We start from the raw sequence: 26,289 nt of genomic DNA on the forward strand, positions 1-26,289 counted from the left end.
AGAGAGAGAGAAAAGAGAAAAAAAAAGAAAAGAAAAAGAAAACAGGGGCTCGGGCTCGGCCGGTGGTTGCTCTGCAACGTTCGCCGGACCATGAAGTAATTAAGGTACGATTGTAATACCTCCACCTCCATTGACCTGGTACCTTTTTCGCCGCGTAGCTCGCTTCAGGATTAACTGGCGACTCAGCAGTCAGTCCAAGGGCGCTTATCTGTTGTTACACATTGCTAGGTATACTTAGTTGTTCCTTTTGTTCCCTGCCACACTATCGACCACCGGCCTGCATTCCTTCAGCCAACATGAAAGATGCGACCCCTCTTTACTTTGAGGCTGGGGTTTGGTTTGCGGAAACGAGAAAAACGCCCAACTTCCATTGGCAACCACTTTTTTTTGTCACTTTGTACCTGCTCCTGCTGACATGCAGAAATTTTCTTTTACCGAGTACCTGGACAAATACCCCAAGGTACCAAGAAACTTTGATCCTACATGTCCATCATGGTACCTAGCCACTACTACAACTCTGTGCATTTTGACTGAACGCGCCGCGCAACTTTGTCGAGCTAGGTTACCCCATGTGGGGGTGAAGGAACAACATGCGACGTTTGAGGCTTTGGGCAGAAAGAAGTAAAAAAGCAACATGATCCTGGTGAGCTTCTGACCCAAACCAATGCAACGGCCCCCGCAGTCAAATGCAATAAGACAACATTCCCCTTGAGGAAAAACGACCCTTTTCCCGCCAACCTTTGTAATGTGTGACAAGGCCGCCGCAACCGGCCAACAGCCAGTCGCAGCTGCGTGGTTGTCACCAACGGCATCTCACGTAAATGACTGTAAGATGATTTTAACAATAGGTTCCAGGGCTAGGTACTAATTACCTACCTACCTACCTAGGTACCTACCTTAGCTAGGTACCTATAATTCAAAGTTATATACCGGACCCTCTCAACCCCATATATGTCCACCCTGTCCTCCGAATGACGTTGTACTGTAGTATTCAAACATGACAAAAAAGTTGATAGCTTGACCAAGAACGTCCCTTTTCCTAGTTGGTCGATTCATCCCATATTCCCCCAACAGCGTCCCATCATGTATCAACCAACCACCACTCTGTTTCGAAAAAGCAAGCCGATAAAGAGTTTTTGTGGATCGGACGTTTATTACCAAGGACGGGGAACATTAGACGACGTCTAGACATCCCCATGTTATGGCCTCCCCACCTCTTTGTATGACAAGGTACTTTGCATACAAAAATTTTTAAGTCGTTCCCGAGAAGTTCGTCCCACAAAACAGCTTCGTCGTCGGGTCAGGACACGAGCCCAAAGCCCCTTGCGCGCAACGACTACCAACCTAGGTAGAAAAGGGAGCCCAGGGACCTTTTTATTCTTTCTCTCTTCAGGTGGGTACCACCTTATCTATCCATCGTCGTCACAAGAACAAGCGAATTTCTCGCGATACTCTCCAGCTCGTACCGCGAAACACACCCAGAAAGAATCCTCACCCATTTTCCAGACGAGGTCGCCAGATCGCCAGTTAGAGTTGCCATGTGCCGCACCGTGCACCGATCCGTCCCAAGGCAAGAGCTTGAGCTATAGCTTCGGTGCAGATAGATGGTCAGGAACTCGAATAACAAATGATGACAGCATCTGTCTGTTCGCTGTCTGTCCATGTTGTGCACACCCATTTAGACTCGGCGCTGTCATTATTTAGTAATACGTTGTACGTGGCATGTTCCCCGACTCGTGCGATTGTTGTTTGGACGAAGCCTCTCACTAGAACTAGCAAGAAGGAAGCTTCCGGCACTTTTACTCGGGAAATTTATCCTGAACTGCAAGTTACAAGCTACTTGTGTGCCTGACCAAGTACTTTCGTGGTATGTCATAGGTGTCCTCTACAAAGCAAACCGGCGTCGCCATGCAAGGAATGCATGATTTGGTTGCTGCACATCCATATGTCATGACCTATCGGGTTACATGTCTCAAAATTCCGCAGTTAAGTCCTCAGGAACAATGACAGACATGCATATCCTAGTATCGCTTCTATAGGAGCTATCAGGCATTCTTCCAGGTGTGCTTGCAGTCCAGAGGTGCATGAATTATCAAATCCAACCTAACACCTAGAGACGAAAAAAAAAGTAGAAAAAAAGGCATTACATATATTTCTAATCATGTCAGTCATCATGATCCACAATCCACAATCCCTCAAAAAGACTTTGTTTATTACTCTCTCCTCTGGCCTCCTACCCCATCTCAATGCCCATCTACATGATGCTGCACTGAGATACGACAGTCTGTACCGCCTGGTAGTATCCAACATCACCATCCGCGCCGGTGCCGTCCTCCCTGACATTATGTGTGCGGACCACACCCTTGATCTTGAGGCTCTGGTCGCCCTCGCCGTGCCACCAGCGGAAGCGCTGCACAAGCGCGCCCTCCGAGTCGTCGCTCCCAATCTCCCACTTGCCTGACGATACCTCAATGACGCAGTCGTCCTTGGGGAAGTGGTATTCCGGCAGGAACACAACAGTCGGGTTGCCGTCGCTTGAAGTCTGGACGGCCTTGGCAGCTCTGATTTCTAGGTGGAATTCGCACTTGTGGAGGTCGAACCCGTACTTGGAGATGCTTCCAGCCACTGCGACTGGAGAAGGCCTAACAAAAGCCTCAGCAGCACGATAGCCTGGTGTGTTTTTGATTTCGGGAGCCGACGAGCTGGGAACTGCCGAGATCGACGGCGAGGTGAGTGTCTGCCGAAGGTTCGTTGGCGTGATTGGAGTACCATCCTCCACCCCACTCTGCTCCAGCTTTCCTTCCTGGTTGCTGCTCTCCTTGACCAAGCTGGCTGTCGATTGCCCAATTTCACCCATGGCTGGCGGTAGGGCAGACACAGGCAGCGCCTTGTCGTCGAGCGAGTATATCGACAGATCCTCACCGTTCCACTGGTCACCATACTCGTGATCGTTCTGTGAAAAAAAGGTGAGTAATAATCCAGGCAGGGGGTGCGTGTCATTACCAAGTTTACTTACTTTGGCGCAATATACCCAGAGAGTGTAGCCCTCCATAGGAGCCCCCTCAACAGCAAAATGATTGGCGTCCATAGCAGCCGACTGGCTCGAGTAGTTGCCGCTCTTGTACGCAGCTTTGTTATCCATATCGTATGGAATTCCGAATTCAGTGAGAATACAAGGGTGGTTACCCATGTAATCCAAGCCTTCCTGGCGAATGGCAGCGAGCTGCTCGCGGAAACAGTTGCGCACCGCAGTCTCACCCACCCGAATAGCGAACACAGGACTCAGATAGCGTCCGCGTAGCACTCCCAGGACGTCCACATTCCACCACTTCCAGCTCTTGGTCATGAGTGTAATGCCGTCATAATAGTGCGGCGCATATACCATGTTGTTCTCGTCATCAGCGGTACCTTTGATGCTTGGAGGAAGCTCTAGCACAGGAGGCTGAAGGATCAAGGTGGCTTCTTTGTGATGCTGCCGCACCGTGTCACGATACACACGGGCATAGTCCATAAAGTAGGTGTTTGTGAAGGCATGGTGATCAATGACCTCCCCAGTCCTTGGGTTCTTTTGGAAGTAGTCCTTGCGCAGGAGCTTATCTGTAGCCGGGTCCCATACCCCGTGCTGCGCCCACAAACACTCGCCGAGCTTCCACCCAGGGTCTCTCGTGTACTTGTAGCGAGACTCGTCATAGTCTGCAGGCAGCCATGCAATCTCGCCTTTGGGGTCTACCAAAGTCCTCCCAACCTTGTAAGGACCCAAGCTACCCATATCCCAAGTGTCGACCTCTGTGGACCTGCCAAGCCCAGTAAGCATAGCCTGCCATATCGTTGGGCTGGTACCCTTTTTCAGAGCCTGTTCTTTGGGGATGACACTGATGTCTTCATATCCGATCATGCCCTTGTTAGGCTCGTTGAGCGTCTCCCATCCAAAGACGACCTCGTTCTCGATATCTCCGGCCTCATGTATGCGCATGGCAAGATGGGATATGGCCTTCATAAAATGGCCCTGGAGGTAGTCCTGAATGTTCACCCCGTCGATTATGCACTTAGGCGCAAAGTCCTTGCCGGCAAAAAAGAGCGTGAACATGGTGGCGGCCGCCAGTCTGTAGTAATTCGTTGACCAGATCATCTTGGGAAAGTTTGCTGGGTCCGGGTACGTGTTGTGAACGATGGCCGCTTCCGTTGCCGCAAATGCTTCAGGGTTGAGACCTGCGGCGTAAAGAGTCCACATTGGGGCACCGGAGCCTCCGGAGAATCGCGACCACTATACATAGGCACCATATCGTTAGATCATGTATCCAAGAAGGTGAGGGATCGGCTTCATGGTAGCAATTTGACATACCACATCCTGATGAGGGTCCATGAAGATGTAGAAGCCATAGTTCTTGGCTATTCTGAGAATTTCAATGGTGTGTTGTATCCATTCCTCGTCGTATATTCCTGGGCCGGCCGCCTCGATGGCCTCCCACGTAAAGATGTATCGTATAGTGTTGTAGCCAAATCGCTTGAGCCGGGCAAAATGTACGTGGGCCTCGCTTTGGGGGAACGGACGTTCCCTGAAATCAATGTTGTCTCCATCGAAAAAGTCTTTGGCTATGTGTGACCGCCCATCTGGGGTGGTCGGGAACTTTGCGTCGCCGGCAACGTTGATGCCTCTGAGTATGACCTGGCGCCCATGCTGGTCGAGGAATCCGCCGTCCTTGATTAAAAGCCGTAGAGGAGCCATTGGGGCTGAAGCACGCACATGCACGGCGGGACTGAACGAGACGGAGCAAGAATTGAATTATTATAATTGCTTCAAGTACAGGCAGGACTAATGAATGCTTTGTTTAATCTGCCAACTAAACTGGTTGGGGATAAGATTTTATCGGCAACGGAATAACAGCCAAGCAAAGCTGAGGTTCAATGACGTTGCCGGGGGCCATGCGCTTGTTACGGTAGAGAGGACAAATGGGAAGGTGGGAGGGTCCGTCATTTGCAAGCACCAAAGATGGAGTCGGCAAACCACGCGGTCTTTGATACCGCCTCCTTAGGTAGGTAAGGGTACCTGTACCGTACTTAATCACTGTACTGTCTACTGCAACGTTGGTACCCACACGAAAGCGATTTCTAACTCTTTAAAATCGATGGGAACTTAAAGCCGGATAAAGTCAGTTAAGTCTCAGTCAGCAGAAGCATGTTCTTCATATTTCAGTTCCTCAAAAACAAATGAGAAACAAACCATAGGTTCTTGATGTGGTCGGATGGCTCGTACCCAAAAATGTAAACCTGCGCGCTGGATTTAATTGCATCATGAGATAAACCTCCCAGTGGTGGGGCACGTTTAGATCTCAGCGGCCAGGCCCTCGATGCAACCGTCTGTGCCTTGGACCGAGCTTTTGCCGGCCAAGCCTTTTACTCGGGCTTTGTTACTTCCGCGATTGGTTAGGTGGTTAGGTGGTCAGGTGCCTCTGACTTTTCGGACGATGCAGATGATAACACCGCTAAACAAGCATCGAAACTCAAGGCTGGTTGGTAATTTGGTCTTGTCCCATGCGCCGCATCAAAAAAAAAAAAAAAAAAAAAAAAAGATCGCTCTCAATTTGGTGAACTTCGGATATAGGCGCCGAAAAACGTTCTTCAATTTTGACTCGCATGCCTCCAGCATTTAGATCGTCTCTCTTCGACCGTTTGCAATACTTCATGCCGTGCAAATTCTTTTGCAACATGGTTGGCTCCGCTTTGATCTTGGTATCGCCAAAACGACGAGGCGAAGAACAACAACAAAAAGGAAGGCTGTTAGATGCTTCTAGTGTGGTATATTCTTCCGCTGTCACTAGTTGCGGTGTTAGCCGCATTGCGCTGCCTAATTGGCTTTAAATGTTTTCGAATCGGCCTTGCCAGCTCACCTACAGTTTTAGTTGGAAGTCCAAGAATCGGCCACATGAAAGACAGGCTGCATGAGATCGCTCATATCGGTATATGTATTAGCTTTGGAGTGGCGACATTAACTTGGTATTGTGGCCCAGAAATGTGAGATTATCACAATCTGATGGTAGCCCTGCAAGCGGCAGCTTGTTTGAGTCTCGGCATAATGACATCGTATTCTTTTACGAAATGCTGTCATGTTGAATGGTTCTTAAACGGGTGGGACATATTTAAGTGTCAAAGTTACATAGCGAGCGAGGGTTGCTTGCTGCGAAACATGTCACACTCCGCCAGACCAAATGAGTATTCCAGACGACCGCTAGACTGCCTTCACCAATGAGCTGGAGCTCCTGGACAATCTTGAATAGCTGCTCGGGGATAAAATGGCCAGGGCATGTCACCTGCCGTAATCATAGAAATAGCCTCAGCGTCATTCTTATAAGACATATTCCGAAAAATACAGACAATCCGTGAAGCTAGTGTGGCCTGCTGAGTCTCTTTGAGGAGGTTGAGGGGCTTGACGAGCTATTGCTTTAAAAAAAAAGCCCAACGGGCAATTCACACACAGGACCAGGATGGGAAAAAATAGAAGAGGGCTCTGGCACACAGTTCTCACTCTACAATTTCCGAGCTGGATAGAATACCTTACATCTTCAATGTTTCGACAGTTACCTACCCTATACTGATTTGCAATGGTCCTCAACGCGAACAGACGCTACACCGTGCCAAGGTTAGACTTGGATGGACTGTGCAGAACCGAACCGTTGCTATGTACCGTGCCCCTGGCAGTAAAATCTTCCCCGCATGCAACCAATTAACGCGTCCGCGTAAATTGCACGACGCGACAATGTTGACTGAGTTAATTGCTTGCCTACATATTTTACGGAATAACATTTCAAGCTCTATGCGCAGCACACATACACAAAACTGTAGTACAGTAAGCTTGAGCGGAACTCAGCAAGCGAGCTCTGAAAATATCTTTGATTATTTCCGCTAAAAAAATGCCGCACTCAATATCCCCTGAGGGAAGCCAGACCGGGGCCGGGGCGGACGCAGCGGCGGCGGCGCGACCAGCTCCGCCGACAAGCAACGACACCAAACAGAGCCCGGGCGAAGATATTGTTATGGAGGATACAGAGGCAGTGCCGTCAAAGCAAGAAGAGTCCCAGAGTGAAGAGCAAATAAAAAAGGAGGTCAAGCTAGATGATTTATTCGCAGACGACGATTCGGACGAGGAGTTTCCTAGTTCGCGGCCGGTTGAAGATTCAAAACCGTCGAGTCCACCTGCTGCGCCATCTTCTTCATTGTAAGCGGATGCTCTACTTTGGCAGACTAAAAATATCTGGAACTAACGAACAAAACAACACAGCAACTTGCCCTCCACCCTTCATGCGTCAGACCCGGAGGTTATGCGCAGTTTCTACCAACGACTCTTTCCTTGGAGATATCTGTTCCAATGGTTGAACCACAGCCCAAATCCTACAAACGACTTTGCGCATCGAGAGTTCGCCTTTACTCTGCAGAATGACGCGTATCTACGATACCAATCATTCACCACGTCTGATTTGTGAGTAGTCCAGGTTCTCTAACAGCGTGCCCCGTAACTGTCTCTGACATGAGTATATCGTTATTCCCAGACTCCGCAAAGATGTTCTCCGCCTCATGCCCTCCCGTTTTGAGATTGGGCCCGTCTACAACACGAACCCCCGCGAGAGGAAGACCCTGCGCAACTCGTCGGCTTTCAAACCCCTGGCTAAAGAGCTGTGCTTCGATATCGATTTGACAGACTACGATGATATCCGGACGTGCTGTGACAAGGCCAACATCTGCAATAAATGTTGGCAGTTCATGACAATGGCCATCAAGACGGTCGATGTGGCCCTGCGGGATGACTTTGGCTTCAAGCACATCATGTGGGTGTACTCGGGTCGTCGTGGTGCTCACGCGTGGGTTTGCGACAAAAAGGCCCGCGTTATGGATGACCAAAAGCGAAGGGCCATCGCGGGCTATCTCGAGGTCGTCAGGGGCGGTGCCCAGAGCGGGAAGAAGGTCAATGTGCGCCGGCCACTGCATCCCCATCTTTCGTGAGTGGTGCTCCTTGTCGTCTATTCCACAAATTGAACTATTGAACTAACTTAACGCAGGAGGAGTCTGGATGTTTTAAAAGGGCACTTCCAGGAAGACGTTCTCAGAGCCCAAGACCCATGGGAGTCAGAAGAGCAGGCTGAGAAGTTGCTCCAGCTTCTCCCCGATAGGACCCTCAACGACTCGCTGCGTAAGAAATGGGCATCCTCCCCGGGGCGGTCCTCGCTGTCCAAATGGGCCGACATCGACACAGTGGCAAAGACGGGCGCATCACGCAACCTGGACGCCAAGGCCCTGCTGGAAGCCAAGCAGGACATTGTGCTCGAGTACACGTACCCGCGCCTCGATATCGAGGTCAGCAAGAAGCTGAACCACTTGCTAAAGAGTCCGTTTGTCGTTCACCCGGGCACAGGCAGGGTATGTGTGCCTATCGACACAAAGAACCTTGAGGACTTTGATCCCCTCGGTGTACCGACCGTGCAGGAACTGTTGGAGGAGATTGACGCCTGGAAGCAGCCCGAGGTGAAGAAGGAGCAAGGGGATGATGCAGCGGCGCAGAGGCCTATGCAGGATTGGGAGAAGACGAGTCTGAAGCCGCACATTGACCAGTTCCGCGTTTTTGTTTCGGCGCTGATGAAGGATGAGCGTGACCCCAAGATCAAGAGGGAGAGGGAAGAAGCCGAGTCGATGGAATTCTAAATTCCGTAATTAATGAGATTATTCACTGAGATGGAAGAATTGGACATTGGAGGTTTTCTAAGATATGATGATGACGCAGCGTTGTTAGGCAAGTACAGGGTGGGTGTATGAAGCAAATACAAGATAAAATTCATTAGCAAGCCTTGGCTTCGTAGTAAATACCATTAAACTCACGCATCATCAGGCAATAGACATCAAGTCAAGTCGCCGATTGCGGCAACTAACCTGATTTGTCTTGCGCTGGATCGTGTGTATTCGAAGCCGCTCCAGTCCCGCCATTTGCCTCCTCCTTCTCCTCACCAACCTCATTACCAGCTTCATTATCATTCTCGTTACCATTCTCGTTGTTTTCATTGTAATCATCGCCGTCCTGCTCGTTTTCTTCAGCAGGACCCGCCTCTGAGTTCTCCTCTTTGACAACAGCCCCCTTGCGCTTGGGGATGACATACTGGAAAGCCACCTTCCAATCGCCACACTCGAGCCACTTCAACATAATCTCAAGCACCTGATTTGTCGTCAAGACTTGACGACTTGCCATGACCAAGTAGTCGGTAATCGGAAGTTTGGCAGTTCGTACCCCATTCTCGCAAGCCCGTTTGTAGCAGAGTCCTTTTTGTCTGTTGCGGTCCACAATGCCGCCGATTACATAGCTCGTGTTGGGTTCTAACCTCTCAAGCGTGTATGGCGAGTCTGAGGTGAGATATACGATGGAGGATTCTGCCAATTCCTTTTCGGGTTCCGGGACTGGGGTTGGGTCCTCCAACGTCTTCTCCGCACCAGACGCATGTGCATCTTCCATCACTGTATCCTCTTTCGGCGCAAGTGCGCCAATTAGTTTTCCGCCATTCGGGCCCTTCATAAGTTCCAGAGCAGCCTTGCCCGCCTGGACAAAGTCCTGGTCCAGGAACTGGATGTTCTTCCAACCCTTGTGGTGGTTCGCGAGCGTCGTCTCGAACCGCTCTTTCAGCTTGCCTCCCCAGGGACAGACTACAAGGTGAGCCTGGATCCTGCTCTTCCTGTTCTCCGAGTACGAGCGTACGACCTGACTCGAGAGCGACACCAGCTCCTTGTCGTTCATGTACTGCTCAAAGTCGCAGTCCATGATGAAGGTGACGGGGACCGTCTGCGGCCGGGCCTTCTCAGCACCCTTGCGCTCGGCGGCGAGTACCTCCTTGGGGTCGAGCCCTGCCGCCTCTGCCTCGGCGATCTTGTTTGCCAGCTCGGCTCGCTTGTGTGCCTGCTTCTCGTGCCGCTTGTCCTTGCGCTGGCGCTTGCGGTCCTCCTTGCGCTCCGCCCACATAGCTTGTCGCTTCAGCTTCTTCATCTGATTTTTTGTGATGGGAGGCTGGACGGCCGCGCTATCGGCTGCTGGGACAGCTGAGTTCTCGGCATTGGTTGCTGATGCGTCTGCCGCGGCGTCTTCTGTGGCGGCCGAGGTGGCGGCGTGATTCTCAGGGGCTGATTCAGGGTTGGTCGTGCTGTCTAACGTGCTTTCCTGGGGCACTTCGGCGGGCGCTGCTGCTGGACTATTTGTAGCCTCAGGCGCCTGTGCTGAGTCCATTGTCGCCATTGGATGTATTTACAGTTGAGTAAACCCAGTTTCGGTCTGCCTGATGAGGGGTTAAGAGAATGACGAGCATTTGGTTTGACGCGCGAAGCTTGGACTTTTTTTCTAAGTCGCGATCCCGGCAGAAACTTGGGCGGTGAGGGCCAAAAGGTTCGGATCACTCAAGATCTTGCATCACTAAATTTGGAGAAAAGCATGTTTGTTTAATGTTTGCACTGTTACACAAACAGTACAAAGGGATCGAATGACAACAAATATAAGCTGATATTTTTCTTCTTGTAGTTCTGAGGTTTGCCATTCGCAACTGATGCTTAATTATTGTAGTATGCATCATCCGATGCAAGCAATGGTGAAGTAAGAAACTGTGATTGATTGCCCAATTAGTCTGTAGTACTGAACCCCGCCATGCGGAAGATCCCTGCCCCTTGCGCCAGCCCCATGTCACGCTAAAGAGCCTAGTTGATCTGGTCGCGTTAATTGATTTTTGAGACGCGTCTTCAGCAACCGCCATCCACATACTCTGAACATCGTATCCAGACACCTTGAACATTTTTCTTTTTTTTTCTTTTTTTGCAGTCACATTCTTTCTCCAAGTTTATGTTCTACTCTGCTGTATCATATCAACCTGGAAACTCGAAAATCTGATAGGCCTCACACAATGTCTTCACGGCCAGAGCTCAAGGTGAGAATACCCGAAACAGTTCATTGGAAGGGTCAAACAGGAACTAACAACTGTCGTATCAAACGTATAGGTCGACGACGAGCACGGTTTCATTCGCTTCTTCAAGTCACTGCCAGCCGCCCACAAGGACACAATAAGGATCTTCTTCCGAGGAGACTACTACACAGCCCACGGCGAAGATGCCAACCTGATCGCTCGCACCGTATACAAAAGCACTTCGGTGGTGCGGCAACTTGGCCGCAGTGATCACACTGGATTGTCATCTGTCACGCTTTCCATAACAGTATTCAAGCAATTCCTCCGAGATGCCCTCTACAAACTCGGCAAGAGGGTAGAAATCTACGAAAGCGCCAACGGGCGGATGAACTGGAAGGTCACCAAGCAAGCCTCGCCAGGAAACCTGCAAGATGTTGAGGATGAGCTCGGCCAAACCGACTCGGCACCCATGATTTTGGCTGTCAAGATCTCATCCAAGGCATCGGAGGCTCGGAATGTTGGTGTTTGCTTTGCCGACGCAAGCGTGAGAGAGTTGGGCGTGAGCGAGTTCCTCGACAATGATCTCTTCTCCAACTTTGAGGCTCTCCTCATCCAGCTTGGAGTCAAGGAGTGCTTGATTCAGTATGATAAGGCCGAGGATCTCAAGGACCCGGACCTGGCCAAGCTCAAGCAAATCATCGACAACTGCGGCGTGGCCATGTCGGAAAGGCCTATGGCTGATTTTGGCACCCGAGATATAGAGCAGGATCTGGCAAGACTGCTCAAAGATGAGAGATCGGCAAGCCTGCTACCCCAAACAGATCTCAAGCTTGCCATGGGGGCTGCATCGGCCCTAATCAAGTACTTGAACGTGCTTCAAGACCCTTCAAACTTTGGGCAGTACCAGCTCTTCCAACATGACCTCTCACAATTCATGAAGCTCGATGCTGCTGCACTAAAGGCGTTAAACCTCACACCAGGTGCGCGTGATGGGTCAAAAACGATGAGTCTGTATGGGCTATTGAATCATTGCAAGACCCCGGTTGGCAGCCGGCTGTTGGCACAGTGGCTCAAGCAACCACTGATGAGCAAGGATGAAATCGAGGGTCGGCAGCAACTTGTTGAGGCTTTCATGAACGACACAGAACTTCGACAGACCATGCAAGAGGAGCACCTGCGCTCCATTCCGGACCTATACAGACTGGCGAAGCGTTTCCAGAGGAAGAAGGCAAATCTTGAGGACGTTGTTAGGGCTTACCAAGTGGTTATCCGGCTTCCAGGTTTTATTGGAACCCTGGAGGGTGTCATGGATGAAGCCTACCGGGATCCTTTGGATGTCGCCTATACCACAAAACTGCGGGAGCTTTCGGACAGTCTAGTTCGCTTGCAGGAGATGGTGGAGACGACAGTCGACTTGGATGCACTGGAAAACCATGAGTTCATCATTAAGCTTGAATTCGACGATGGACTGCGCATAATCCGAAAGAAGCTGGACAGAATACGGACTGAGATGGACAGGGAATTTTCCAAGGCAGCGGATGACCTCGGCCAGGAAAAAGAGAAGAAGATCTTCCTCGAAAACCACAAGGTTCATGGCTTCTGTATGAGGCTGACCAGGACAGAAGCCGGCTGTATCCGCAATAATTCTGGATACCAGGAGTGCTCGACGCAGAAGAACGGAGTATACTTCACCACTAAGCATCTCCAGTCACTACGGCGAGAGTTTGACCAACTTTCTCAAAGCTACAACCGAACACAATCCAGTCTCGTCAACGAGGTTGTGAGTGTTGCCGCATCTTATGCGCCTCTGCTCGAGAACCTCGCCGGCATCCTGGCACACCTGGATGTTATCGTCTCGTTCGCGCATTGCTCTATGCACGCCCCGATCTCATACGTCCGCCCGAAGATCCACCCCCGTGGTCAGGGCAGGACTCTACTGCGCGAGGCCCGCCACCCATGTCTTGAGGTGCAAGACGACGTGCAGTTCATCACCAATGACGTAGAGCTTGACCGCTCAGGCTCATCATTCCTTATCATTACTGGTCCCAATATGGGTGGCAAGTCGACATATATCCGACAGATCGGCGTCATCGCCCTCATGGCACAGATTGGATGCTTTGTGCCCTGCTCAGAAGCCGAGTTGACCATCTTTGATGCCATCCTGGCCCGTGTCGGCGCGAGCGACTCGCAGCTCAAGGGCGTGTCCACCTTCATGGCTGAGATGCTCGAGACGGCCAATATCCTCAAGTCGGCCACGGCCGAGTCCCTCATCATCATCGATGAGCTGGGCCGTGGTACCTCGACCTATGACGGCTTCGGTCTCGCCTGGGCCATCTCTGAACATATTGTCGTCGAGATTGGCTGCTCGGCGCTCTTTGCCACACACTTCCACGAGCTGACGGCGCTGGCGGAGCAGCACAAGCAGGTTGCTAATCTCCACGTCACTGCCCACATCAGCGGCACAGGAGACGACGCGAAGGCGGATGAAAAGCGTGAGGTCACGTTGCTCTACAAGGTGGAGCCCGGTATTTGCGACCAGAGCTTTGGTATTCATGTTGCGGAACTCGTCAGGTTCCCCGACAAGGTCGTTCGCATGGCCAAGAGGAAGGCAGACGAGCTCGAAGACTTCACCACCAAGCACAATGACAACCTCGGCTTGCAGTACAGCAAGGATGACGTCGAGCAGGGGAGTGCCCGGCTCAAGGAGATTCTGGTTCAATGGAAGGAAGAGGTCAAGGCTGGCGACATGAGCCGAGAAGAGATGGTCGCGAAGATGAAGGCTCTCGTGGCGGCAGACACCAAGCTTTTGGAGAACCCGTTTTTCCAGTCGATCAAGGCGCTGTAAAGCACGCAACAGGATGGGATAAATTGAAAGGATATTTACGACAAGGCGTTGATTGTACGAATGGCACATTATGCGATTGGGCGTTTGGGAGTAGCTTGTAGCCAAATGATTCAATTAAAAAAACTGTTTATATTCTATTGACTCTGCCACAAGCGGAGGAGGATGCAACTACTGAACTCCATACTATAGATATTCTGTGCGACAGTGGCAAGACTATGTTGGTTAGCTTCTTGTCTGTAAAATTGAAAGCGCAGTATTGAAGTGAATGTATGTAACCAAGATCAGACAAAAGGTGAACAGTGTTTGGTTTATAAACATGATCATCAAAGATGAATTCATCAACAGCCTCTAAACAATCATCATTTTGGAAACGGCAAAAAAGAAAGAGATAAAAAAAGAATATTTGACGTACCTTTCGGGGAGACATCATTTGCCAGTGGCAGATGAGATCAAAAAGAAATAACCGCAAGATGCTATTGCGGGATTGTTGGTACAGTTAGGATTCAAACCACTTACTAACCTTTGCTGCATAGGCTCTGCATGGCCTGTTGGGACGCAGCTTCTTGACGCTAAATATGTACAATTCGACACAACCTGTAAAACCCAAAGAAAAAGCTACAAAGTATATCCGTTGTTCGCTAAGCGGCGTTCGGATCGGCGGATACTGGGTTAATCTCAACTCCATACTTCTCCTTGAGCCTCTCGCGCCGGCGCTCTTCGTAGCCAGGAGGGTGGATTCCTGTTGCAAAAATGGTCAGCACTCGGCAAAAGCTGAGGACACGCCGTGGCGATGAAGGCGGGGATATAACTCCGGACGGTCTGGAATTGTCTCACCTCTGCCCTCACCCAACTCCGCAATAGTCTCCTCGATGGGTCTCCTTCTGTTCTTCCGGAGCTCCTCCTTGCGCTCGAAGTCATCCTTCCCATCATCCTTCTTACCCCATCCCCTCAGGCTCTTGCCGGTGTAGGCATAGGCGCCGAGGGTTACTGCTGAGCCTGCGGCGAAACCTACAACAACAGGCAACCTCGTGGGGCCTGGAAAAAATTGACGTTAGGGTCAGCCAAATGCGCCACGCGAATGTTCCGAGGAATAATGGACGATGAAGAACGTACCTGGGACGGCGAGGCCAAAAATCGCGCCGGCGAGGAGACCACCGACAGCTTCACTGACGTGGTCGTTCTTCTGACGGAGGTTGGAGGTAGCGGTTCTCGTAAAGTCATACATGCCACCACCAAAAGCTGTCGTGACGCGCGCGATCCGGTCGTGTCAGTTTGACCTTGAAAGCTGTTTCGTTGATCTTAATTGATGACATGGACAGACTACTAACCGGTTGCCGAGACTAGAGCGCCATATTTTGTTATGGGTGCCAACACGCCTACTCGCTTCCGTTGAACGGCCGCGAGGGTCGCAGCACCAAATAGACCAAAGGCGCCGTAAATAAAGGTGCCGCGGAGGCCAGTCTTGATGGCATCCTGAGGCCTGTAGTCCTCGCCTTCATGTGGTTGAGGCGACATGTTCGCGATTTAGGTTGGGGTTTGAAGCCCAATTGGAGAGGTTCGGTGGAGGAGAAAGTGAATTGGCGTCGGGACTCTTCGGCCGTGAAGTTGAAGTGGGCGGTTGTTGAACCTGCATGGAATCTATCAAAGCTCCGAATTGGTCTTTTCTGATTGGTCTGTTCCGAAGCTTCGACTTTCTCTCATCCACAGATATATCACGTGATATGTCAGCCCACCGAGCAGCTTAGTCATTTTGCCCATGGAGCTAATGCGCCTGAAGTACCATGAGGTGGTGAGTGGCTTTATTCTAGTTCGGTGCAGTGGGCCACGCGACTCGACCTGACCGACCTGGTCTGAACGGCTGACGTAGGACCGTTGCACCTGTTTGTTAAAACCATCAAATCAACTTCCCCTGCGTTCCATCTATTGCTTGCTTCCCGTAAGGCAACCCTGACGTGGAAAGGCTACAAGGCTGCGTCAGCTCACCCAAAGAACAGCAATCCAAGCTGACGCAAAGCCGCCACCAAGGGGCCTTGCTTTGCTACTGAGGTGTGGGCTTGACGTTTTACGTAGCAAGCTGATCCCCATACAAAGGGTTCCTGCTTGAGGGGCCATTTCAGTCACTTTGGAAGGCAGGCTCCACCTCAAAACAGCCAGCTTCCACGTCGATGCATTTGTTTTGAGAGCAACGGTCAAACACTGAAAAACTTGGATTTTGGTTTGCTGTAAGTTGATTTCTTCACTAGTTTTTACTCGCAGAGTTCGCCATCACTGGTGCTGCCCAATTTTGTTTTGATTTCGATGATGATTGTGAATCAATTTGGTGTGTCTGTTGTTTACCAGTTTGCACACTCTACGTTGTTGCTCTACCTTAACGATGTACCCTGTCTGCCTAACTTAGCTACGTGGATCCTGTCGTTCACACGCAACACAGCATATGCCAGGATCACATATATGCTTGCCTCACCTCACCTGCTTGCTCACTTGCCTACTTAAAAGAAGCATCCATCACTTGTAGCCATCACTGTTTACCCCCAACTTTGACAGAGCCATGGCGCCTGATGCGTGAATCGGTCCATATTGCTACCCCTAATTAATAGTTTAATTTAAGCCATTCATGAGGGGGGAAAAGAAACTAACTGAAACCATTCAGAAGTGCCATGAATCCTCCGATCCAGTCCGGAACGGTGACAGCTGCGGCCACCCCGTTCAAGATTCCCGGTAGGACAAACATTCTTGCTTTCACTCGCTCTCGATGCTATCTGATAAGCTAATGCGCTCCGCAAAAGGACGTCTCGCTCACAAATGGGTCGAGGATTTCTTGGAATATGGCCTTGCCGACGAACCTAGCTTCCGCATAGGGTGCCCTGCTGTTGGCAAATCTCACCATTTCGAAGCAAAACTGGACCAGTGTGTAGCAACGGATCTACGCAATGCTGGGAAGCATTACATTATAATAGTGTCCGCCATCTGTGTACTATGTCGGCATCACTTCATTTTCAGGGTCACAGCTCCGACGGGTCAGCTATGTGGACAGTCTCACGGTAACCCGCAGAAGCCCCTTCATCACCTGATAGCTACGACCCCTATCAGTGAAGATTTTGAGCCCTGCAGTCTGGACAGAGGTCGCAATCCAAAGTATCTCACCTGCGGTGGCCACTCGGCATATAAGTGCTCGACCCCGAGCTGCTCCTATCGCGTTAACATCGAAATTTCGGAGCCTCGGGTCACGCCCGAGCATGCGCACACCCTCTTAGACGACGCTGCTGTCAAGTTACGACTTCAGAACGAAATACAGGAGACCCCGGAGAGGTTCAGCGGCACAAGCGACGAGAATAGAGCTATCGATTACTTGTCTCAATATCTTACGGATACCCTAACTTCTCCACAGAGCCGTAGAGGCTCCAAAATCAAGACCCGCAATGTCAAGTTTGCGGTTCAGTTTGGCGACGGCGAGAGTGCGAATAGGCTTTTTGAGTTTCTTGAATTCAAGAAAGGCGTCGACAACGAGGAATGCGCCTATTGGGAACTACCTGAGATGGATGTCCCCGAACACGCGCCCACTTCAGTGCCATCGCAAAAGTCCTTCTATCAGGATGTCAGAGCCGAGATTTGGTGTCTCAAAGGGGTGTACAAGTGGCCAGGCCATGACTCCAGCATGGGCTTCGACAGAATACTACAGGATGCATTTCACTGCAGCCACAAAGACGCCGCTGGCCTCGAGTTTCAAGACAGTTTTGCTGGCGCAGAGACTGCCAAATCCCACTTCAACTTGCTTGGCTTGACAAGCCGATCTCACTGGAAGATCTTCCGCTATGCCTATGAGTGTCAGACCAGAGTCGACAAATTACCTGCCCATCGCGAACAATATCTCAATGCTCTTCAAAGGATATCTGCGCAATATAATCAGGATGAGCTCAACTTCTTCATCGCTACCGAACATTCGCGAATCGACGCCGAGCACTTTGATCAGTACCCCAGCGTCAATCAGCCAGAGAGCGTACTGTCGAATGGTATCAAGAGTATTGATTCGGCCGATTCTGGCTATGTATCAATCGATGCCATCATCGGCGAGTATAGGAATAAGGTTCAGAACTCGCACATGTCTCCCACCAAAGAGACAGGAGCACGCAAACGGCTTGACCTGCGATCTGAGTTGCTTAAGGTTGCAACCACCCATCCTGAAGGACCGAAGCTTAAGGAGGTCGTCCGAGAACCGATGGATTTGGACGAGGCACTCATCTGTCTGGATTTGCAAGTCGACACAGACCAGCTGAAGTCCATGGATGTTACAGTGCCTGAAGCGATGGCCCAAGTTCAGGTAGAGCAGGTAAGATAGGTCCACACGCCGGTTTGCGGCTTCGCTTCTCGCCCACTGTTCTTTTCGCGGGAGACTGACAAAGTACAGGGCAAAGATGCATTCTTGACGGGAATGGCACTCCAAGCAATTGGCAAAACACTCAACAACGATGTGCTTGTCGCACTGGCAGCGACGATGATGGGAGAACAGCCACAAAACAAGGTTGAGGAGGAACCTGTCAATGACCCAAACCTACCAGCTGGACTGGATAATCTGCGGAACACGTGCTATCTCAACAGCATGCTGCAGTACTTCTTCACTATCAATCCAGTCCGAGACCTTATCTTGAACTTTGACGAGTACAAGCTGCCTGAGAATGAAGAAAGCCGAAGCTCACGACGCGTGACTACGGAAGAACGTGGGATCAGTGCCAAACAGGCCTACGTTGCCAACGAACGTAAGTGCAAGACCGTTTCTTGGACCCCTATAATCACTATAACGTGATTTGGTTTCTGATGTAATTGCCATGGTGCTAGTTGCCAATGAACTTCGAAGTCTTTTTTCGGACCTCATCAGCACGCAAAACCATTATGCTACGCCCACCCAGAGGCTTGCACTAGCTGCCATGAAAAATACGGACCAACTTGAAGCGCGGGCGAGAGAGCTTGAGGCCCGCCCAAGTGAAACAGGAGCCCAGACCATTGGGCCCTTACCAGATCCCAATAATACTAAGGGCCGAACACCGGATAACGGCATGGTTTACGCGGGAAAGGCCCCCGACTATGCAGCACCAGCGCCTCCAGTTCGTGCCAATGGAGGCAGAAGTCCTGGTGGGGTCACTCCAGAGCGTACCGAGACTTCTAGTGACGTCAGCTCGCACACTCTGGTTAATGTTGGTCCCAGTGACTATGATAATGATCGGGAGGTCAGCTCCGAATGGAACCCTCTGATTCAACGTGTCAATAGTGTGATATCCAACGCGTCTTCGGACAACAGCATGCGTTGCGAGGTCAACGACGATGACTTGATGGAACAGCAAATCGACAGTAAGATTGGAGAGTTCAACCCAGTTGGCTCTGGAAAAGATGTCGAAATGTTCGATGCCTCACCTTCCCAAGTGGTCTCGGAGAGCGCGGCAGTGCAAGCAGCAGCAACTGCTTTAGCTGGTCTATCCAGCCATTCTGTCAGTACCGAGCCTGAGGATGAGATTTCACGCATCAAAAGGGCCCTAGATGACAAGACTATCAAGGGCACCGATCAAGAAGATGTTCAAGAAGCGATGGACAAGATGCTGTTTAACCTGCGAAGTGCCATAAAACCAACTGGTACAGAACCCCTGGGTCCTAAGGCGGAAGCACAGACAGATGCGGTGACCGAGATATTGCGTCTTATCAAAGTGGAATACCAGAAACCCCTCAACAAGGCCAAATGGGAACTCACGACACCTACGACAGAGGACTTCTTGTTGGCCTATCCTGCAAGATCCGACAGTGTTGAACTGCACGAGGCGATTGAGAGAGGATTCATGCGGCAAATCAGTGAGAACCCAAAGGAACCAGACAATCCATTCTTGTCTTTCAGCAGTATTCGAAGGTTCCCTCCGATCCTTCACATTTGCATTCAGAGGACAGTCTACGACCAGTCGGCTAGGGCCGGCAAAAAGATCGATGTCTCAATCCAACTACCCCAGGTGTTATACATGGACCGGTACAAAGAATCAGCACCTGGAGATGCACTCTGGATGAGACGGCACAAATACTGGGACCATCTCGAGCTCGAGGACCCTAAGGTTCTAGCTGCAAGGAGAAAGTTGGAGCAGAAGAAGCCCGGAACTGCCGATGCCGATACTGCCATGGCCGAAGCCCAGGATGCTGCCGTGGACGAACTGGAGGCGTATCACAACGAAGCAGTGAACCAGGCAAACGGTACCGACTCAAACCACAACCAACCGAGTGACATTGACCTAGGGGATGAAGCAGACTCGGAGGCTGAGGCCGAGGCGAAGCGCCAAAAGTACGAAGACACATTTGATGACCTCCGAGACCACGAATACCACCTGCATGCAGTGATCTGCCACGGCGGTAGCACAGGTGCTTCGGGTCATTACTGGGTTTGGATATTCGACTTTGAGCAGCGGGTCTGGTACAACTACAACGACAGGACGGTGCGCGTACATAAAGACAACGAAAAAGTCCTCAAGGACCTCTCAGCCTCTGATCAGCCATACTACATTGCCTACGTGCGTAGGGACAATCTCGACCTCGTATCGATCCCTCGTCGCGCCAACAGGGAGCAGGAGAAACAACCCGAGATGTGCGAAAGACCCATGTCACCGCCACCAACTCCTCCGCGGCGGCCTGCTTCAATGGCAGCCACTGGAATCAGTGGTTTCGATGTCGAGATGACGCCTTGATACTATTTGCGATTCTTTCATGGAGTCAGGTATTGTGGTAGGAAGGTGGAATGAACTTGGCAGTTCGATCATCGGCGACCTCTTTTTGCGAAGAGCAGCATTTTCATTTCTGGTTGATTATGGGTTTGGCTCCCAGCTTCGAGCTCAATATGCACTGCTCGATACAACACTTGTTTGTGCAAAAAACAGAGTCAGAATAGAGATACGGGTTTACAGGCGGGTCCCAACGATTGGTTGACATGACAAGGGCCTCAAATATCGTTTTGGGTTGCTCGATACAAATGGGATTGATGATTACTTTTTAGATGACAGACAGAAATTGAGGAATGATCCGAAAGCTTGTTTTGGTAATTCCACCTGAATGGTTCAGTCACTTTTGATCTTTTTTTGTCTATTGTTCACTTGTAACAGAGAGGCATCTACACATGGTCGCTTCGTATCTACGCCGTAGCTTTTTCTTTACCCCCGTAGTTGCTTCCAACTCGCTTCAGGGATAATCATCATCCATCCACCTGCTTGATAACAGGTTGCGAGGTGTTTGGACCTCTCTTACCACACAAAAAAAAACGCTCAGCATGATCACAGCAGAACCTCGAGGTTGATTTCAAGTGTGCTCACAGGGTATCTAGAGACAGACATAGAACAAAAATTAGTAAATGAAAAAAGCGTAAACTTGAATTTCAAAAGAAAACAAACGTACCTCAAGTCAAACTTGTCCAAAACTGTGGGATGCAAGACGCCCAGCTCGCCGATCCGGACGGCCTCGCCCTTCTCGCCTCCCTGTCGCAGAAAGACGGCGGCGGCACGGCCGCCAAAGAAGGTGGGCTCGTCAATCTCGGCGATGTAGTAGGTGCCGACGGGCACGCGCAGCATCGACATGATGCGGTCGAGCAGACCGTGGACGACCTCGAAGCCGCTGGTGGTGCCGCAGTAGGCGGCGGCCCAATGCCTAACGTTGCGGGCCTTGCGCTCGAGGGCTTCGTCCTTGACGACGACGTCAGACGTCTCCATGATCATGAGCGGCAGCTTGACCGACTTGTTCTCGCGCACCGTCTTGAGCAGGCCGGGGAGCAGCGACGTCCGCACGACCTGGTACTCCGCCGACTTGGGGTTTGCGATGCGGACGGCCGTCTTGCCGTCGTCGACGCGGTTCAGCCAGGCAAAGTTCTCGTCGTGCGAGCAGAGCACCAGCGGCATCACCTCCTTCCAACCGGCCATGGCGCACTCAGCCCGGACGATGTCGCTGAGCTTGTTGATAGGCAGGCCCTTGCCGACGGTGGCCGATTTTGTGGGCAGCGAGCGTGGGAGGTTGTTGAAGCCGTAGGCGACGGCCACGTCCTCCATGACGTCGCACGCGTGGAGGATGTCAGACCGTGTCGGCGGGATGAAGACCTCGATCATGCTCGCGCTGAGAGGCTTGGCGACGAAGGCCATCTTGGCTAGCAGCTTGCAGATACCTTCGGCGGACTCGGACAGGCCGCAGCACTGGTTGATATAGTCCACCTCGACCTCCATCCTCCTGGGCTCCAGGTCCGGCGTGACAACCTTGGTACCGTCGGCACGTTTGATCAGCACCGGCTCGACGGTGAACTTGTCGGCGCAGTACGTCGAGAACATGGTCACCATGGTGTCGATAACGACCTTGAGCTTGGTTGCATCCGTTGCGGTGGCCTCTATTAAAACATTTGTGGTGTTGAGCGTAATCTTGGAGTGGTCACCGTTGATAATGGGTGGGACGGAGCAGACGATCTCGCTGGCGTCGTAGATGACAGGGTATCTGGGCGAATCACGGATAATGTGCAGGTATTTGCTGAGGTGCTTGTCTGTTTTTGAATAAGAGCTGGGTCAGTATGATGGTCGCGCCGCCATGAGAAGGGAGCCCAAAAATAGATGAGGGATAGCTTGCCCTTGTCTAATGTCTCCATCATCTCGTTGCCATCCATCTCCTTGGCCTGGTTCAGTGGCCTGAACTTGATGTCCTCTGGTTTCCTAGCCTCGTATGTGAAAGGACCCTTGACGGTGTCCAGGTCGTGCGTTCCAATGGCAACCAGTGTCCTTTGCCGCGCCAGGTTGGCATGAAGCTTCTCCTGCAGGCCCATGAAGGAGTTATATGTGGACTGGGTGAACTTGACGTTGCGGAGGATGGCGCCGGCGATGTATGGCCTCACGTCGGCTGTCTCCGGCTTGACCGTGATGCTCTGCATCTGGTCCTCGGGCATGTCGAGCACCTTGAAAGCCGGCGGGGCCATCTTTCCCCGGAACACATTCAAGCTGGTGGCGATACCCTCAAAGCATAGTAGGTCGGCGCGATTGGCGGGTGTCTCAATCTTGAACTGCGCCGGCTCGTCCTTGGGGCGCGACGGGTCATCTTCGGTGTCCTCGTCGAGCTCAATACCATAGTCGAAGCAGAGCCTTTGGAACTCGTCGGCGGTGTAGCTGTTGCGCGAGCGTTTAGTTTAAAAAAGGCAGGCAAACAAGTTAGGACGCTGTGCGGTAGCAAGGGAGCAGTGCATGGATAGATGGATGGATGGTGGGGTTATCGGGCGAGCTGAAAACTGCCACTAAAAAAAAGCCAATTGCCCGCTAGTGATTGCACTCGACGTACCGCTGACCGAGCTCCTCGAAGAACTCCTCCTTGTTGACCCCGATTGTGGGCATCTTGACGGTGATATGTGAGGTTATTCACAAGTGTGACGCATGCTTGCTCCAGAAGTTTTGACGTTGGATGACTCCGTTTACTTGGGCTGTATAGTAGCTCGAATCGACCGCGGGGCAAAAGGACCCACCCAGCCGCCAAGATTTCAGGGGTCTATAGGTAAGTAACTTTGAGTGGTAACAGTCACGTGGATCCCAGACAGACACCCAAAAAAACCTCGCAGGATTGATTCAGCTTGAATTTCTTCATAACAGAAGAGGAAACACGTCAACTGATTTTAACCTTGAAGGCCACTAGAAGCCACCACGACAAACTTTGATTTTGCTTTCTCCGCTGTGAAACACGGCTTTCCAAAAAAATTCGAATATTCAATTATTACAGTCCCCCAAAAATATCGTTTATTTCAGATATTTTCCTGAAAATAAGGGGCTGATACATTTTAAGCTCCTCCCCGAGCATGATAGATACATGGCCACTTGGTCTATCAAGCTAGGGTCACCCGAGTCGAAAGCTGTTGAGATGCTACAACGAAGGGTGTGTTTTGTGCTCACTCATAGCGTAAAGTTTTATTTATCCTTATCGACTCTTTTACCATGGACGCATAGCCGAAAGCTGGAATTTGATACCTATGTCTTGGTCGCGACATATCAAGTTCATCGCCAAGCATATAGGAGAATACTGATGTCAGGTTGTCAAGTATGAAGACGGTGAATCGAGGCAAGGCGAGTTTTGGTACCTTTAATCCTAGTCCCGTTGCTTCAGCAATGCGCAAATATCTTCCCTGAGCACCATCATCTTGATTGGGCCTGGGGGGTGTGAGTTGCGAAGGTTAGCTGTCTCCGATCCGTTCCCCTTTTAAGACCGGCATTCTTCAAGCCCGGCGGGGGTATCGGATCTGACGCTTCGATTTTGATGTAGAGAGTCACCGCATCCTCAGGTGCTTGCCATAAGACCGTCGAATCTGGACTTGTTTCAAAGGGAGTCGACCCAGACAGTAACACTGGGCTTCGACCACGTCATACCGCCGCCTTTGCCAGAGAACTTCGACCAGGAAGCGAGTGCTATACCGGGAGAGGAACGACCCTCAAAAGCGAGGCGAGAAGCCCAACAAGAATCGTATCTCCGTTGTGCAAGCTCATAAAGAACACATTCGTCATGATTTTGCTTACGAGGTCCCGGGCACTAGGTATTTTCCTTTTTTGTTTTTGTTAAATCTTTACCCGGCGTAGCACTCATACTTTCCCCCCTAAATTCTCAGAGTCCAGGCCAAGCCCCCGTGATCTTGCGTGGAAGTTGTGCGTCCGTAACGGTGCGACAACCGCCTCTGGTAAACCCCACGCGTGACTCTACTCGACAGCAAGAACGGGGAAAGCAAACCTTTCCCCATGCCGAGCCCAGTGGACACAGTTCCTACTTACCGGCCGGTAAACCCCGAATTCAAATGACACACGCAGACAAAAAACAGTCTTGCGCTACGGGCCGATTCGTACATGCTGGCGGCCATTGGCTGAGGGGATCTATGCACACCGAGGAAAAAGCGATCGGTGTGGGTGACACGAACAAAGTAGACAAACATCACGCCCATCAGCGCATCCGTGCCTGGCCCATAGAACAGCAGCTACCGGGCCAACTTGCCAGTTCCTTGCAAGGTCGAAAGGTGAGCGAAAAACTCGCACATAGTCTCTACGATTAGTATTAAAAGGCCACCCTATTGGACCAGTGACATGCCGGCTGCCGAAAACACGCAACGGTGGTACTCAACGTAAGCGTGGCTCCGGTGAGGCGTCGCATTCAAGCATCCCTCTTTAGGCTATCCGTACCGCCGTCACACCAATCAGCGGCATCTCTGGGCGGATTTTATCTCTACCATCATTTTTTCTGGTCTTATGAAAGATCCTGTGAGGCAAACCCCGGCCTTTGTGAGTAATCCTTTTATTTTTTTTTCGCTTCGCATACGAATCCTATGTCAGCATGCGCACGCATCGGCGTACCGAGCATAGCCCTGTGTTCGCTGTTTGGTCATACCGAGCTCCCCGGTACCAAAGATTTTGGGGTGAGGGTGGTCTGCCTGGTGTTATGCTCGCTGTTGGTGGGTTGAACTATGCAGCTTTGCGATATGGACCACCAAAAACTGCAAGTGTAAATCACCCTGCATCGGCTTTCATACCGGTTCCCTCATGTCTCGGAAAGTATTTAAGGCCCCTATTCTCCGCCATTGGATGCTGAGTTTTGTTGCATGTCTCATAGGTCATGTTCCTCAACCAAGTCCAACACTCCATAATACACAGGCACCCAAGAACACTCACGCAATATGTTGCCCCAAACATTTCTCTTGGTGGTTGCCGCTGCAAGAGTTGCAAGCACACTGGCCATTCAGTCTAGCCAGCTCTCCGACCTCCAGCCCACCCCCTGCACCCCATCAACCTGCGGTCATAACGGGTCCGTTGTTTGCTACAACGACGAGCAATACTGCCATGCCGAGGCAGACAAGCCCAATTACGTTGGGGAAAGCTTGGGTCTACCCTGCCGCAACGACACAGTTTCGCCCAAGTATCCCATAACAAAGGCCTGTGAGGAAAGCAAGCTCGCGCCTTATGACAAGGACAAGATACCCTCAGAGTGCCTGAACACATTGTGTGCCGCCATGGATGGAAAGGCGAAGGGGCTCTGGTGTCTGTATTTCCCCAAAGGCTGGACTGGGTTGCAGTACAAGAAGCTAGGGATGGAGTGTGACCCGTCAGAAGGGCGATGAGGAGCAATGATGGGGCTTTTCTTTTGCCAGGAATGCCGTCAAAACGGTGACTAGGCAGTTCCAAGGTGCTGTTGATATTTGTTTCGTAGACAGCCCTCAGCCAAAAAAACAGATGAGGTAGAGCTGTCTTTCATCGGCCTTGTTAAAATATACCAGCCATGAGTTATCAAGCTCGTTAAAGCACCATAACAAAACAGGGACTATGCAATGCGATAGCCTAGTTTGGTCTTGCCGTTGTATGACGCTTCAATCATACACACTTGGCGTGGATCTGTTGCATCGGGTTTAGAGTGTATGGCAAACTCCAGAGCTCGGGATTCCAACTGTTTCAGGTTACGGGCACACTTGAGCTTCCATAGTTGAAAGTGCAAATACTGCAGGGCTGCGTGGGTGATGTGGCTGAAGATTCC

General features: G+C 51.1%; 10 protein-coding genes across 10 annotated transcripts; 5 read left to right on the forward strand and 5 right to left on the reverse strand.

The window, feature by feature from the left end:
* Positions 1-1,980: 1,980 nt before the first annotated feature.
* On the reverse strand, positions 1,981-4,930 carry MGG_00882 (glycosyl hydrolase). Its single transcript, XM_003718038.1, has 3 exons — positions 4,343-4,930; positions 3,017-4,264; positions 1,981-2,953 (listed from the first exon to the last, which is right to left on the reverse strand). Exons 1-3 carry the CDS (start codon positions 4,724-4,726, stop codon positions 2,255-2,257), a joined length of 2,331 nt encoding a protein of 776 aa, XP_003718086.1. The 5' UTR covers positions 4,727-4,930; the 3' UTR covers positions 1,981-2,254.
* A 60-nt stretch (positions 4,931-4,990) lies between these two features.
* On the forward strand, positions 4,991-5,428 carry MGG_17351 (uncharacterized protein; the record flags this gene model as incomplete). The annotated part of the gene is made up of 2 exons (XM_003718039.1): positions 4,991-5,037; positions 5,311-5,428. 2 exons carry the CDS (start codon positions 4,991-4,993, stop codon positions 5,426-5,428), a joined length of 165 nt encoding a protein of 54 aa, XP_003718087.1.
* Positions 5,429-6,741: 1,313 nt separating this feature from the next.
* On the forward strand, positions 6,742-8,955 carry MGG_00881 (DNA primase small subunit). The gene is made up of 4 exons (XM_003718040.1): positions 6,742-7,213; positions 7,277-7,474; positions 7,545-7,991; positions 8,052-8,955. Exons 1-4 carry the CDS (start codon positions 6,909-6,911, stop codon positions 8,689-8,691), a joined length of 1,590 nt encoding a protein of 529 aa, XP_003718088.1. The 5' UTR covers positions 6,742-6,908; the 3' UTR covers positions 8,692-8,955.
* MGG_00880 (tRNA (guanine-N(1)-)-methyltransferase) lies at positions 8,715-10,588 on the reverse strand. Its single transcript, XM_003718041.1, has one exon. It carries the CDS (start codon positions 10,259-10,261, stop codon positions 8,912-8,914), a length of 1,350 nt encoding a protein of 449 aa, XP_003718089.1. The 5' UTR covers positions 10,262-10,588; the 3' UTR covers positions 8,715-8,911.
* A 328-nt stretch (positions 10,589-10,916) lies between these two features.
* On the forward strand, positions 10,917-13,761 carry MGG_00879 (DNA mismatch repair protein msh-2; the record flags this gene model as incomplete). The annotated part of the gene is made up of 2 exons (XM_003718042.1): positions 10,917-10,940; positions 11,011-13,761. 2 exons carry the CDS (start codon positions 10,917-10,919, stop codon positions 13,759-13,761), a joined length of 2,775 nt encoding a protein of 924 aa, XP_003718090.1.
* An 83-nt stretch (positions 13,762-13,844) lies between these two features.
* On the reverse strand, positions 13,845-15,423 carry MGG_00878 (uncharacterized protein). Its single transcript, XM_003718043.1, has 5 exons — positions 15,090-15,423; positions 14,875-15,000; positions 14,596-14,796; positions 14,174-14,500; positions 13,845-13,955 (listed from the first exon to the last, which is right to left on the reverse strand). Exons 1-4 carry the CDS (start codon positions 15,274-15,276, stop codon positions 14,400-14,402), a joined length of 615 nt encoding a protein of 204 aa, XP_003718091.1. The 5' UTR covers positions 15,277-15,423; the 3' UTR covers positions 13,845-13,955; positions 14,174-14,399.
* A 163-nt stretch (positions 15,424-15,586) lies between these two features.
* Positions 15,587-21,020, forward strand: MGG_00877 (uncharacterized protein). Its single transcript, XM_003718044.1, has 5 exons — positions 15,587-15,983; positions 16,412-16,479; positions 16,548-18,088; positions 18,167-18,515; positions 18,595-21,020. Exons 2-5 carry the CDS (start codon positions 16,419-16,421, stop codon positions 20,469-20,471), a joined length of 3,828 nt encoding a protein of 1,275 aa, XP_003718092.1. The 5' UTR covers positions 15,587-15,983; positions 16,412-16,418; the 3' UTR covers positions 20,472-21,020.
* MGG_00876 (phenylalanyl-tRNA synthetase) lies at positions 20,662-23,207 on the reverse strand. The gene is made up of 4 exons (XM_003718045.1): positions 23,077-23,207; positions 22,378-22,907; positions 21,172-22,294; positions 20,662-21,096 (listed from the first exon to the last, which is right to left on the reverse strand). The coding sequence occupies exons 1-4, from the start codon at positions 23,127-23,129 to the stop codon at positions 21,051-21,053; spliced, it is 1,752 nt and encodes a 583-aa protein (XP_003718093.1). The 5' UTR covers positions 23,130-23,207; the 3' UTR covers positions 20,662-21,050.
* Positions 23,208-24,188: 981 nt separating this feature from the next.
* On the reverse strand, positions 24,189-24,631 carry MGG_17352 (uncharacterized protein; the record flags this gene model as incomplete). The annotated part of the gene is made up of 2 exons (XM_003718046.1): positions 24,189-24,309; positions 24,546-24,631. 2 exons carry the CDS (start codon positions 24,629-24,631, stop codon positions 24,189-24,191), a joined length of 207 nt encoding a protein of 68 aa, XP_003718094.1.
* A 525-nt stretch (positions 24,632-25,156) lies between these two features.
* On the forward strand, positions 25,157-26,160 carry MGG_14652 (uncharacterized protein). Its single transcript, XM_003718047.1, has 2 exons — positions 25,157-25,266; positions 25,375-26,160. Exon 2 carries the CDS (start codon positions 25,439-25,441, stop codon positions 25,877-25,879), a length of 441 nt encoding a protein of 146 aa, XP_003718095.1. The 5' UTR covers positions 25,157-25,266; positions 25,375-25,438; the 3' UTR covers positions 25,880-26,160.
* Positions 26,161-26,289: the final 129 nt, after the last annotated feature.

The sequence above is a fragment of the Pyricularia oryzae genome, chromosome 5 (genome assembly GCF_000002495.2).
Source record: "Pyricularia oryzae 70-15 chromosome 5, whole genome shotgun sequence".
Taxonomy (NCBI): Eukaryota; Fungi; Ascomycota; class Sordariomycetes; order Magnaporthales; family Pyriculariaceae; genus Pyricularia; species Pyricularia oryzae.